This window comes from Malus domestica, chromosome 16, assembly GCF_042453785.1.
Source record: "Malus domestica chromosome 16, GDT2T_hap1".
NCBI lineage: Eukaryota > Viridiplantae > Streptophyta > Magnoliopsida > Rosales > Rosaceae > Malus > Malus domestica.
The window spans coordinates 4,702,558-4,715,196 of NC_091676.1; the positions used below are offsets into that span (position 1 = coordinate 4,702,558).

Sequence of the window (12,639 nt, forward strand, 5' to 3'; positions counted from 1 at the left end):
ATTTACGTTTCGTTTTTCGAAGCTTTAGAAAGTGGAACAATTCATGAGCAATGCCAATATTATCCTTTATTGTCACATCAAATCTTTGAAAGATGAAAAATGTGGGGAATGGCTTTAATGTTACATAGAATTCAATTGTTAAATGTTTTAATTTCAATTTTAGTCATTTAATTTTTTATCATTTAGTATTATGTCGAGTAAAGAAAAATTGCAAAATGTGAAAGTAGTCTACATTGAAACGTATATGTTTGTACTGAGTTAGTTAATGAAAATGATACCACATGAACAGAAATTTGAACTTCGAACATCGTCTCACGTTGGAAAAAAAATATATATTACTAAATTAAATGCGAGCTGGATAAAATTTGGACAATTATAATTTAATATACATCAAAATTATGCTCTATCATTCGAGATATTTTCCTTCTATTGTTCATAGGAGGAGACGAATTTTGGTGAAAGAAAAGGAGATGAGAACCCTTCATTCAACTTTTATTTTGGATCTACACTTCATCTGTATTAATTTTCTTTTCTTTGGTAAATATTTCTTTTTTCGGTCGGTTCAAAATAATGAAGAGCCTAAAAAATATTATAACCCAGCCCAAGAACAAACTGGGCCACAATCTCACACGACAATCGTTTGGGGCTTTTAGCTAGCAATTAGCCCAAAAGTAGGGAGAGACTCCTCTGACTCTTTGGAGCCGTTGCAACGTTTCGGTCTAATGGTACATTGTCATATATGAAACATTAAACAAATAAGTTAGATGACACCGTACCATTCGTCCGAGACGCTACCATATTCCTGTTGCATTTTAATTTTTCTACACTCGTTTCCGCATTATTTTATTTTTTATATTCTATTTATTTTAAGCCCTTTTTTTTTTTATATTTAACTTTTACCCCTGCATTTATTTAATTTTGATATTTTATTTCTTCCTTGAGAAAAAAAGAAAAGGGCAATTTTTTTGGTGGGCAGGAGGTTTAATTCCATACGGCTGTAGTCCACCAGATAAATTACACTTCAATAGGAAATAAACAGCACACCACTGAAAAGAAAAAGAAAAAAAAAGAGTCATTTAGTACAGTTTAGTGGTTTTCTTATTCATTTGTAAGTGATAAATTTTAGATAGTTTTCCCTTTCACTTGTAAGTGAGAGGTTGTAAGTTCGATTTCGTTTTCCTTTTCACTTGTAAGTGAGAGGTCATATGTTCGATTCTCACCAAAGATAAATTTGAATCATATTATTACTAGTTTATTATGAGTTTAAATCCACCTCATTTCCGTTAGATAATATCTTTTGTTAAAAAAATAAAAAATAAAAAATAAAAAGAAGAAGAAGAAGTGAGAGAAAAGAGACTCCCACTCGCATGGCTGAGCCTTTACTTAAGAGTTGGGACTTTCACAAATCGGGCTTCTCGCCAAACCGTCATCCTCTGCGCATCGCCTTCGCTATTTCTTAAAGCTCGTCAAAATCCCTAGGTCAACCGGGTAATCTCTCTTTCCTGCGATCCCATTTACTTGAAATTCTCTGAATTTAGGCTTAATTTTTTGGTATTTTTCAAATTAGGGGTTCGTTCTACTTTTAGGGCTTTTTTCTCAATTTCAAATATTTGATGTTCATATCTGCTTTCTGCTAGAATTTTAGGGGTTTTCTCGTCTCCGACTTGCGTTGACCTGTGGGTAGTATGTTTTTACTCTATCTTCATCCGATTTTGCTCGAATGTTGATGTGTTGCTGAATTTGTACTATCTTTAATCATCACGCTCCCTGATTTTGTTCCATTTTTATTGTTATGTTTGTTCGTTGACGTTCGAGTTCGATTTTTTTGTTTTCGGTTTGAATTTTGTTTATTAATGGGTGTCTGAGTACTTGAAGCAACGTTGAACCTTGAAAACTGCAGGATGCCATTATTGTTGGCTCACGAAGTTATATTGTAGATTACCAAATGTTATCGAAAACCCAGTTTGTGATGTTGACAAAGCGATATACTAAGTATGCCTTTACGGTGCTAGATATCGATTATCGTTGGTGCGTCATAGTGAAAGATATAAATAAGCAGGTGAACAAGAAACTATAGACTAGCCATGTAGATCTTACTTGATTGAAGATTTCATGGGTTCTCGAAAGTTTAACTGGGTCAGCTAGATGAATTTGTGGTGCTGTAGAATTTGAATTTAAGTAGCATTTTTCTTTGCGTGTTATATTAAAAGGAAATGCACCCAGCACGTCAGAGTTCTTAAGAGATTTGTAACTGCTTGGGATCCTAACTGATCCCACTTTAATTTTGATATTTGTTGCCTGATGTAATTTGCTATATGATTTTAATATTTTGGTCTGTTCCATTTCTGCAGGACTTGGATAGTTCAAAGCATTGAGAATGTCTTCATCGTATCTCCCAGCAACCACTGATTCGATTGCTCAGGCTTTAGAGGCCAAAGCTCCATCTGAATCCATCTCTATTCTTTATCGTGTTCTTGAAAACCCATCAGCATCTCCTGAAGCTATACGGATAAAGGAGCAGGCCATCACAAATCTTTCGGATCTTTTAAGACAAGAAAATCGGGCAGATGATCTTCGTAACCTCCTCACTCAGTTGAGGCCTTTTTTTAACTTGATTCCCAAGGCGAAAACTGCAAAAATTGTCCGCATTATTATTGATGCACTTGCTAAGATACCAGACACATCGGAACTTCAGATTTCCCTTTGCAAAGAAATGGTGCAGTGGACCCGTGATGAGAAGCGAACTTTCCTTAGACAGCGAGTGGAGGCCAGGCTTGCATCTCTTTTGATGGAAAGCAAGGAGTACTCAGAAGCACTAACACTCCTATCGGGCTTGATCAAGGAAGTGAGAAGGCTAGATGACAAGCTTCTTCTTGTGGACATAGATTTGTTGGAGAGTAAGCTCCACTTTTCTTTGAGAAATCTCCCTAAAGCCAAGGCTTCACTCACAGCTGCAAGAACAGCAGCCAATTCTATATATGTGCCTCCAGCTCAGCAAGGAACTATTGATTTGCAGAGCGGGATCCTTCACGCAGAAGAGAAGGACTACAAGACTGCTTACAGTTATTTCTTTGAAGCATTTGAAGCCTTTAATGCTCTTGAAGATCCTCGGGCTGTATTTAGCCTCAAGTATATGTTGCTGTGCAAAATTATGGTGAGCCAGGCTGATGATGTGGCAGGTATAATATCATCAAAAGCGGGCCTGCAGTACTTGGGACCTGAGCTGGATGCTATGAAAGCGGTTGCTGATGCTCACTCGAAGCGTTCTTTGAAGCTTTTTGAGACTGCTCTTCGTGATTTCAAGGCCCAGCTAGAGGAAGACCCTATTGTCCACAGGCACCTCTCCTCCCTGTACGACACTCTGTTGGAACAGAATCTCTGCAGGTTGATCGAGCCTTTCTCAAGGGTGGAGATTGCTCACATTGCAGAACTGATTGAACTGCCAATCGACCATGTGGAGAAGAAACTGTCTCAGATGATTTTGGACAAGAAGTTTGCAGGGACTTTGGACCAGGGCGCTGGATGCCTCATCATCTTTGACGATCCAAAGACAGATGCAATATACCCTGCAACGTTGGAGACCATATCCAACATCGGCAAGGTCGTGGACAGCCTCTACGTGAGGTCTGCGAAGATAATGGCGTGAGCTTGTACGGTCAAGGAGGCTGTTTCTCGCCGTTGCTTTATTTCTTTTGGTTATACTTTTGAGTCAATCCTGTGATATCCCAGCAGAAGTCCTTTATTTTCGTTGTTTTAGACTAAATTGTACTTGTGAGTTTGGAAGGTTCTACCATTTGGAGAATTTCATTTAACACAAAAGGGAAAGAGGATCCATTCCGGATCTTAGTGTCAGGAGCCTCCGCATCAAACAATCTGGACCGCAAATTAAATTCAACGGTTTCAATTAATTTATTTTCTTGGCCCACCACATACAATTAACGGTCTTGATTTGACTTGCACACCAATTAGTTACCTAAATTGCTTAATGAGAAGGCTTCGGATTCTAAGGTCCGGAGCGGATCCTCTTCCCACAAAAGGAACTTGTATTGAGACTACTTTTACTGTGGTTTGTTGTGTTGTCAAAATGCTCAAAACGCTGCGTCACAAGGGCAAAAATGAAACTCCGGACTCTAACGGACGTCTTTTAACTGTCAACGAAGAGAGATAGATAGGGAGTGAGAAGTAGACGTCTGTTTATTTTTCACGGAGCCTTTCCAAGTCGAATCTGGATTTCCGTAAGACCAAAATCTGAACATCGACGTTGAGGACAACCCCCGATCCTCCAACGCCCAGATCGTTGCCTTCCCGATTCCCAAAATCCCAATTGAATTACCAGATTTCTGCGCCGCGCAGTAAAAGCAGTAATCGAGATGAGTGAGGTATTCGAAGGCTATGAGCGTCAGTACTGCGAGCTCTCCGCAAACCTCTCGCGAAAATCCAACTCCGCCGCCCTTCTTCCCGACTATGGTACTGTTTTGTTATTCCGTTTTCTGCCGATTTAGCGACATGAGTTTGTGAGATTAGCTCCTAATCTTCTTAATTATGTGTTTTATTAATCAATTAGTAATTTAGTAACATTAATTAAGGGATTTCTTTTGGGGGTTTATTGGGTAGTTTTTTGTTCAAGTGTTTGTTGGGTTGCTTTGTGCAATTCCGGTCCTTTAAGCCACCGTGTGTTTGATCCGATCGTTTTTGGGTAGTTCTGATCATTTTATGAAATGGGTTGGTTTTGATCAATGTGAATTGCAGAGCAGAAGAAGCAGAAATTTTCTGAGATTAAAATTGGACTGGATGATGCCGAAGCTTTGGTAATATGCTGCACAACATACAAATTTCACTTGTTTTTGCTTTTACTGGAAAGCTTCTGGGGTTTATATACGTTCATTGTTTGTTTAAGCGAACGAGTGATGTGATTTGTTTTCTCAGATTCGGAAAATGGACCTCGAAGCCAGAAGCTTGCAGCCGAGCGTGAAGGCGGTGCTTCTTGCTAAGCTAAGGGAGTATAAATCTGATCTCAATAAGTTGAAAAGGGAAATCAAAAGAGTGGCATCGCCTGATGCCAGTCAGGCTGCTCGTGACGAACTGCTGGAGGCAGGAATGGCTGATGCGCATGCGGTAAGTATGGACGCTGTTTGGATCATTCCACTTTCATTGGACATTGTACACTTCCTTGATTGAGAAGTTTTTACCAAAGCATATTTGATTCGATGAATTTTACACATTTATGCTTGACATGCTGTAATTGAAATCTAATTCCCAACTACCTAGGGTGCCCGTTCTTGCATAGCTTTCGTCTTGATTTATGACAACGGCTTCTACTAGGCCGTTTTCTTTTATTCTCGGTGTACTATTTACAGGATAGATGTAATGTTTATCTTTCATTGCTTTTTCTTCAGTAGAATACAACAAATTTTCTTGATGATTTATGGACAATGAAACAGGTTTCTTCTGATCAAAGAGAGAGAATGACAATGTCTGTTGAGAGATTGAATGAATCAAGTGATAGAATCACACAGAGTAGAAGAACGATATTGGAAACCGAAGAGCTTGGTGTTTCCATTCTCCAAGATTTGCATCAACAGCGGGAAACTCTCCTGCATTCCCATCAAAAAGTAAGTTTTAACTTTTTAATCACGTTTCTGCTTAACTTAAGGTTCATTGTCACTTAGACTTCTGTTCGACTTTCCTGATGTCGAATTCATAACCAGATTCATTCCTAAACTTTCTTGTTGACGAACCAAAGACCTTATACATGAAGTGGAGCTCATAACTCCACTGGTAGTGCACCAAAAACCCAAGATAATGTGGCGATAGTCCTCTGAAATCCGACATACAATGCAAACAAGGCAGCTGCATTAGTGAATTTGTTAATCTGTGTGTGTTCTCCTTTTTCTTTTGCAGCTTAATGCAGTAGATGACGCCATTGACAAGAGTAAAAGAGTTTTAACTGCCATGTCGCGGAGGATGACGAAGCATAAATGGATCATCGGCTCAGTTATCGGAGCTCTTATCGTTGCAATCCTCTTTATTCTGTACTTTAAGCTTTCTCATTAACGGATACCTGATACGGATACCATATCTGGTACTGGTAACTTTATCTCTATTCAAAATGTTGTATCTGTATATGCTTTGTTGCCTGAATTATGAGTCACATTCTTATCATATTCTCCCCGTATTCCACTCTGTCATTAGTCTTTTTTTACTATCCAATTAATACGTGCTTAACGTTGCTCAATTTAATCTCTGTTGAAAGAAAGAAAAACGTATAGATTATGAAACAAACGAGAGTATTGAAGAACTGTTTAAATCAAAATTAGTAGTAACGGATTAGTAGTTGACGAATGTTTTACTCAATTTAAACCGTTAACTCAAGCAGATTAATGAGCATACCCCTTCCTCATAGCTCGTTAATAAACAAAGCATATGCTCGCATCAACAACTCCACTGCTTCGGACTTTGTCGGACTGAATACGATGGAGAATAACAGTATAACGGCTCGTTTGGTATGCTTGATGATTTTCTCGTCGGTAATGTTACTCCCGGACACCGTAGGCGGCGCGTGGAGTTGCCTTGGAGCCCAAGAATACCACTTTTCCCTTAAAAACTACTTCGGGGAAGCCTTCAAACAGCAACACGCTACGGGTTATATAGATATTTACTGTGAACCAACGGAACTCGATCCTTTTCCGTTTCCTACCCTATCAAGCGAGGGGCATCAAAAGAAAAACGTGTCATTTTTTGTATCAGCTGATTTTGATATGTGCGCGGGATGGTTCCAAGATGTTCCGCCGTATAATTGCGGTGCTGCCTTTCTCCCAACCGGCAGCCTGTTGACGCCCAGTCCCAGCCGGTGGAGTACCGGAAAATTCCCGGTACTCCGTCAGGAGTACGATTGTGCTAAGAACCATAAATATTGCGAGGTCCACTTGCATGACGATCATGTACTTGTCAACTCCTCACCCGAAAAAAACATCTGGATTCGTTATGAACTTAATATCTAAATATCGGAGTTTGATTTGGCCAGAACCAAGCAATACTGCCAGTTCTGCATGCATGGCGATGGCGATAGAAAACACATCGAGTTGTTTTAATTATGTTTAGGGGTTCTTAATCTGGGTTAGTTGAATATTAATTAAGAATTGATCGTGATTTTTGTTTGTGTATGTAGTTGCATACTTCCTTTGGGCAACTAACATAATTTATGAATGCATCTCTCACGGAATATATTTTAGGGAACTTTAACGAAAATCTCCCGGTACTGTTCACTTTAACGAAAAACCACATTTTTATACTAAAAAGTCAATCCTGATACTATTCACTTTACCATTTATTTTGTCCTTATCATTAAAATTCAAAGTTTTCAAGCCATTTTCATTAGTTTTCCTTATATTTTATGTCATGGCGTAAACATTTTTGTTGGAGGTGCTTTTATTAAGATCTTGTATAATTTTACGATTACATGTTGACAGGCTTCGTTGGTAAATAAGTTTAATCGTGAACAATTTTGTATTTTATTTTCAATTAATCACGAGTAAACAGGTGCACAAACATGCATAGAGATCATCTTTGGATTTCAGGGTTCGAAATTTAAGAATCAAATAATTCGGACCGTGCAAATAGAATTTGACGTTCCCATTAACTCATTTTTCTGATCCACTTTACACAAATTAAGTGCTTCGATCTCTCATTCACACAAATCAAAGTCTTAAATTTCAAGATCCTTACACTCCAAAGTGTCAGTTCTGGAGAGAATTCTCATTCCGCAAACATAGTCCCGTTTCAAGCAAGGAAGCAATTCTCGTGGACCCACCACCACAGCACAGACAGAGAGCTCCAAAGACTGGACCGGAGAGAAAAATATCCCTCAGGCAGATTCGTTGAGATTCACAACCCAAATTTTCCTTCCTTCCTTTCCTTGTCTCACCTTCTAAGCTCCACCACCTACCACCCACCACCCACCGAACCGGACCAACCCAGAGAGAGAGGGAGAGGGATTTGACCCATACATAATTGCAATTTTGAACCAGATTTTATTAATTTACGGCCCAAACGAGCATCATCCATGGATTCTCTCTCATCGGTAAAAGTGCTGCCCTCCGTAGTCACCAACCCTCTCTGTCCACGGCGCCGCCAGATGCCTCCCCCTTCTTCTTCTTCGCTCGGCAGCTTGCACAATCGAAGTCTCTGCCGATTCTCCTCCTCCTCGTCTGTATTCGGCGTGCCTTGCTCTCCCTATTCCAGAAGGAGGTTCGTCCGGTCCGCCGGCGGCGGTGGCGCTGCGCAGGAAGACGACGAGGATGGCGATGACGACGACGGAAGCGAGCAGGTGGAGAGAGCGCTTCACCTCGACGGTAATATCCCTTCCACGTCCGATGAGTTCGTGAAACGCGTGTCGTCTCGTGCTTACGACATGCGCCGCCACCTCCAGCAGACCTTCGATTCCAGCAGCTACGATGGTACGAATTAAGTTCATAGCTGCTCCTGCTTTTATGAATCGTTTGAGAATTGAGATTTTGGTGATTGTGAGTTTTTTGAGCGATTAATAAGTTAATTAACTATTAATCGTGATTTATCTGTTTGTTAATTCGTGATTCATTTACTTAAATTAGTGCTATATGATATAGAAACTTAACTTGATTCGCACATGATCTATACTCTGTTTTTTCTTATTTCCACAAATCGAATACACATGCAAATTATGCAAAACAAATGAAAGAGTTGCGAAAACTCGTGTATGACGATGCATGATTGGCTTTGGGATACTATCGTAATTGGCATGGAGAGATTTTTTAATATGGTCAGAATACGGGGCGGTATGGCCATATCCATATGTCATTAAACAAGTGGAAGGAATTTGTTTTTCATGTGTGCTCTGCTTGTATAATGACATATGACATATGTGGCCATGTTCCAGGCACACTAAAAAAATCTCTCATTGGCTTGTTAATTCGTGATTCATTTGCTTAAATTAGTGCTATATGATATAGAAACTTAACTTGATTCGCACATGATCTATACTCTGTTTTTTCTTATTTCCAAAAATTGAATACACATGCAAATTATGCAAAGCAAATGAAAGAGTTGCGAAAACTCGTGTATGACGATGCATGATTGGCTTTGGGATACTATCGTAATTGGCATGAAGAGATTTTTTAATGTGGTCAGAATACGGGGCGGTATGGCCATATCCATATGTCATTAAACAAGTGGAAGGAATTTGTTTTTCATGTGTGCTCTGCTTGTATAATGACATATGACATATGTGGCCATGTTCCCGGCACACTAAAAAAAATCTCTCATTGGCTTGTTAATTCGTGATTCATTTGCTTAAATTAGTGCTATATGATATAGAAACTTAACTTGATTCGCACATGATCTATACTCTGTTTTTTCTTATTTCCAAAAATTGAATACACATGCAAATTATGCAAAGCAAATGAAAGAGTTGCGAAAACTCGTTTATGACGATGCATGATTGGCTTTGGGATACTATCGTAATTGGTGTGGAGAGATTTTTTAATGTGGTCAGAATACGGGGCGGTATGGCCATATCCATATGTCATTAAACAAGTGGAAGGAATTTGTTTTTCATGTGTGCTCTGCTTGTATAATGACATATGACATATGTGGTCATGTTCCAGGCACACTAAAAAAATCTCTCATTGGCTTGTTAATTCGTGATTCATTTGCTTAAATTAGTGCTATATGATATAGAAACTTAACTTGATTCGCACATGATCTATACTCTGTTTTTTCTTATTTCCAAAAATTGAATACACATGCAAATTATGCAAAGCAAATGAAAGAGTTGCGAAAACTCGTGTATGACGATGCATGATTGGCTTTGGGATACTATCGTAATTGGCGTGGAGAGATTTTTTAATGTGGTCAGAATACGGGGCGGTATGGCCATATCCATATGTCATTAAACAAGTGGAAGGAATTTGTTTTTCATGTGTGCTCTGCTTGTATGATGACATATGACATATGTGGCCGTGTTCCAGGCACACTAAAAAAATCTCTCATTGGCTTGTTAATTCATGATTCATTTGCTTAAATTAGTGCTATATGATATAGAAACTTAACTTGATTCGCACATGATCTATACTCTGTTTTTTCTTATTTCCAAAAATTGAATACACATGCAAATTATGCAAAGCAAATGAAAGAGTTGCGAAAACTCGTTTATGACGATGCATGATTGGCTTTGGGATACTATCGTAATTGGTGTGGAGAGATTTTTTAATATGGTCAGAATACGGGACGGTATGGCCATATCCATATGTCATTAAACAAGTGGAAGGAATTTGTTTTTCATGTGTGCTCTACTTGTATAATGACATATGACATATGTGGCCATGTTCCAGGCACACTAAAAAAATCTCTCATTGGCTTGTTAATTCGTGATTCATTTGCTTAAATTAGTGCTATATGATATAGAAACTTAACTTGATTCGCACATGATCTATACTCTGTTTTTTCTTATTTCCAAAAATTGAATACACATGCAAATTATGCAAAGCAAATGAAAGAGTTGCGAAAACTTGTTTATGACGATGCATGATTGGCTTTGGGATACTATCGTAATTGGTGTGGAGATATTTTTTAATGTGGTCAGAATACGGGGCGGTATGGCCATATCCATATGTCATTAAACAAGTGGAAGGAATTTGTTTTTCATGTGTGCTCTGCTTGTATAATGACATATGACATATGTGGCCATCTTCCAGGCACACTAAAAAAATCTCTCATTGGCTTGGGATACTAGCTTAGTGCACGATACTGTCACTGTAGCATCCCGAGTAATGGTGCTTTTTTCTCACCACCTTGAGTGCTGATGAGCATTACCATCACATTAGTTGTCTGTTGGATGAATGTGATTTAATCTCTGTGTACACAAATCTTGGTTCAGTATTGGAGGCCAACCCTTGGAGAGGACGTTCCAAGCCTGTGTATGTATTAACCCAGAGGGAAAACCAGTTGTGCACCATGAAAACCCGAAGAAATCACAGGTCTCCTTCCTCTGCTCACTCTCTCTCCTGTGTGTCTGTTACCTTTCTCTTTGGTAGGCTTTAATTCTTGTTATTTGTGGCCTCAATGAGTCACTAGGTGTGGTGAAATATTGGTGGTTTATATGTGACAGCGAAGTTGAAACGGAGCTTGGGAAACTGTTCTCGAAAAGAGGGAAGTGGAATCAAAAGAAACAGCCGACGAACGAGACAAAGTTCCAGATGCTTGTGGAGGATATTAGAGATGGAGTGCTTGTAAGTATTTCTCTCTCTTCTTCTTGCCAATTGTGTAAATGCTTGGATTGTTGGTGTCGTGTGAAGTTTTCATCTAGGGATTAATAAATCTCTCTTGTTGCATCTACGGTTGCATATTTTTTGAAATTTCAACGGAATTTGTAGGTTTTCGAGGATGAGAACGAAGCTGTAAGGTATTGTGACTTGTTGCAAGGAGGAGGTAAAGGTTGTGAAGGTGTTGCAGAAATAGAGGCCTCATCAGTAAGAAATATAGACCCGTCTTTAAATTTGGCTTTTTTAGCATCGCGAAATTGCAATTGAACGATGATGGATGCACATTTTGCTGAATTCTAACAACAATTGTTTCGTTGTGTTGTAACTTTAGGTATTCGATCTCTGCCAGAAAATGCGAGCTTTAGCAGTTCTGTTCCGTCGCGGAATAAGCCCTCCTCTGCCTCAAAGCCTGGAGCTCAACCTTAGGGCTCGAAAGCGCTCGCTTGAAGACGAACAAGACCCATAAAGAGTACTCGATTCCTGCCTGAAACTGAATATTTGTCTAAGAAAGCATTCTTCTATACAACTCATATACATACCCCGGATCTGTAAACTGTATTTATATATATATATATATATGTATGTATTCGTTGTAAGTTCTGGGGTTTTTCAACGCTCATTGTCTCGATTGCATTTCGCATACTGAATTATTGTATGCGTCGGTCGTATATAACTTTGAGTCTTCGATCTTGTAACATTAATTCCCTTCATCGGGTTTCATTTGATGTTGGTAGCTCATGTGGAGTTCAGGCAAGAGGCTTGGTTTTAGGTTTAAGGAAGAGGATGATGGGGACGGCACTATATCGTATTCAAACGATGTGTTCAGTTGCTCATCACGCAACAAAGTAATTTTGTGAAATCAGAAGAGCGTTTTAGATTGAAACTTTTGGAGCTTTTCTAGGTTAAAATTCTGGTTTCGTCACTTACCCTAAAATTATAAATAACTACTAATACAATGTGCGACGTCACATCTAAAATTTCTCACCTATTTCCCACCCATCTGGCGGCGGAGTTAATTCAATGAATATAATCCCAAATTGGAAACATTAGCAATAACATGATTCACATGGTGGCACACCAACGCAACGCCGAAAGATAAAACAAAGTGAGAAAGGTATGCGATTCCGTTGAAAAAGTAAGGCTATAAAGACAAGTCACTTTTTTTTGTTTATCTTGTTTACTTGCTTGTTTAAATCTCAATGAAATAAAAAGAATCACACACAAATACTTGGTGCACACAAACTTTGCACCATATTGTCAAAGCAACTGCGTACACATATTATTATGATTAAAGTATTGTCGATTCTTCCTACGAACATGTAAGGAGCTGTTAGTTTCCCTC

The 12,639-nt window shown here is 38.9% G+C and overlaps 3 protein-coding genes across 3 annotated transcripts; all 3 read left to right on the top strand.

Annotated features, from left to right (window-relative positions):
- Window positions 1-1,319: 1,319 nt before the first annotated feature.
- Window positions 1,320-3,912, top strand: LOC103402861 (26S proteasome non-ATPase regulatory subunit 11 homolog). The gene is made up of 2 exons (XM_008341631.4): window positions 1,320-1,488; window positions 2,352-3,912. Exon 2 carries the CDS (start codon window positions 2,378-2,380, stop codon window positions 3,644-3,646), a length of 1,269 nt encoding a protein of 422 aa, XP_008339853.1. The 5' UTR covers window positions 1,320-1,488; window positions 2,352-2,377; the 3' UTR covers window positions 3,647-3,912.
- A 226-nt stretch (window positions 3,913-4,138) lies between these two features.
- LOC103431907 (vesicle transport v-SNARE 12-like) lies at window positions 4,139-6,235 on the top strand. The gene is made up of 5 exons (XM_029096529.2): window positions 4,139-4,467; window positions 4,750-4,808; window positions 4,927-5,115; window positions 5,442-5,612; window positions 5,902-6,235. Exons 1-5 carry the CDS (start codon window positions 4,371-4,373, stop codon window positions 6,052-6,054), a joined length of 669 nt encoding a protein of 222 aa, XP_028952362.1. The 5' UTR covers window positions 4,139-4,370; the 3' UTR covers window positions 6,055-6,235.
- Window positions 6,236-7,706: 1,471 nt separating this feature from the next.
- LOC103416507 (uncharacterized) lies at window positions 7,707-12,022 on the top strand. The gene is made up of 5 exons (XM_008354752.4): window positions 7,707-8,456; window positions 10,913-11,012; window positions 11,144-11,264; window positions 11,409-11,504; window positions 11,629-12,022. Exons 1-5 carry the CDS (start codon window positions 8,063-8,065, stop codon window positions 11,761-11,763), a joined length of 846 nt encoding a protein of 281 aa, XP_008352974.3. The 5' UTR covers window positions 7,707-8,062; the 3' UTR covers window positions 11,764-12,022.
- Window positions 12,023-12,639: the final 617 nt, after the last annotated feature.

Bases quoted from the DNA above. Each gene is read 5' to 3' on its own strand.
- LOC103402861 (XM_008341631.4), top strand. From the start codon at position 2,378: ATGTCTTCATCGTATCTCCCAGCAACCACTGATTCGATTGCTCAGGCT.
- LOC103431907 (XM_029096529.2), top strand. From the start codon at position 4,371: ATGAGTGAGGTATTCGAAGGCTATGAGCGTCAGTACTGCGAGCTCTCC. The intron at 4,468-4,749 runs GTACTGTTTTGT...TGTGAATTGCAG, and splicing joins CGCCCTTCTTCCCGACTATG to AGCAGAAGAAGCAGAAATTT. The intron at 4,809-4,926 runs GTAATATGCTGC...TTGTTTTCTCAG, and splicing joins TGGATGATGCCGAAGCTTTG to ATTCGGAAAATGGACCTCGA.
- LOC103416507 (XM_008354752.4), top strand. From the start codon at position 8,063: ATGGATTCTCTCTCATCGGTAAAAGTGCTGCCCTCCGTAGTCACCAAC. The intron at 8,457-10,912 runs GTACGAATTAAG...ATCTTGGTTCAG, and splicing joins CGATTCCAGCAGCTACGATG to TATTGGAGGCCAACCCTTGG. The intron at 11,265-11,408 runs GTAAGTATTTCT...CGGAATTTGTAG, and splicing joins ATATTAGAGATGGAGTGCTT to GTTTTCGAGGATGAGAACGA.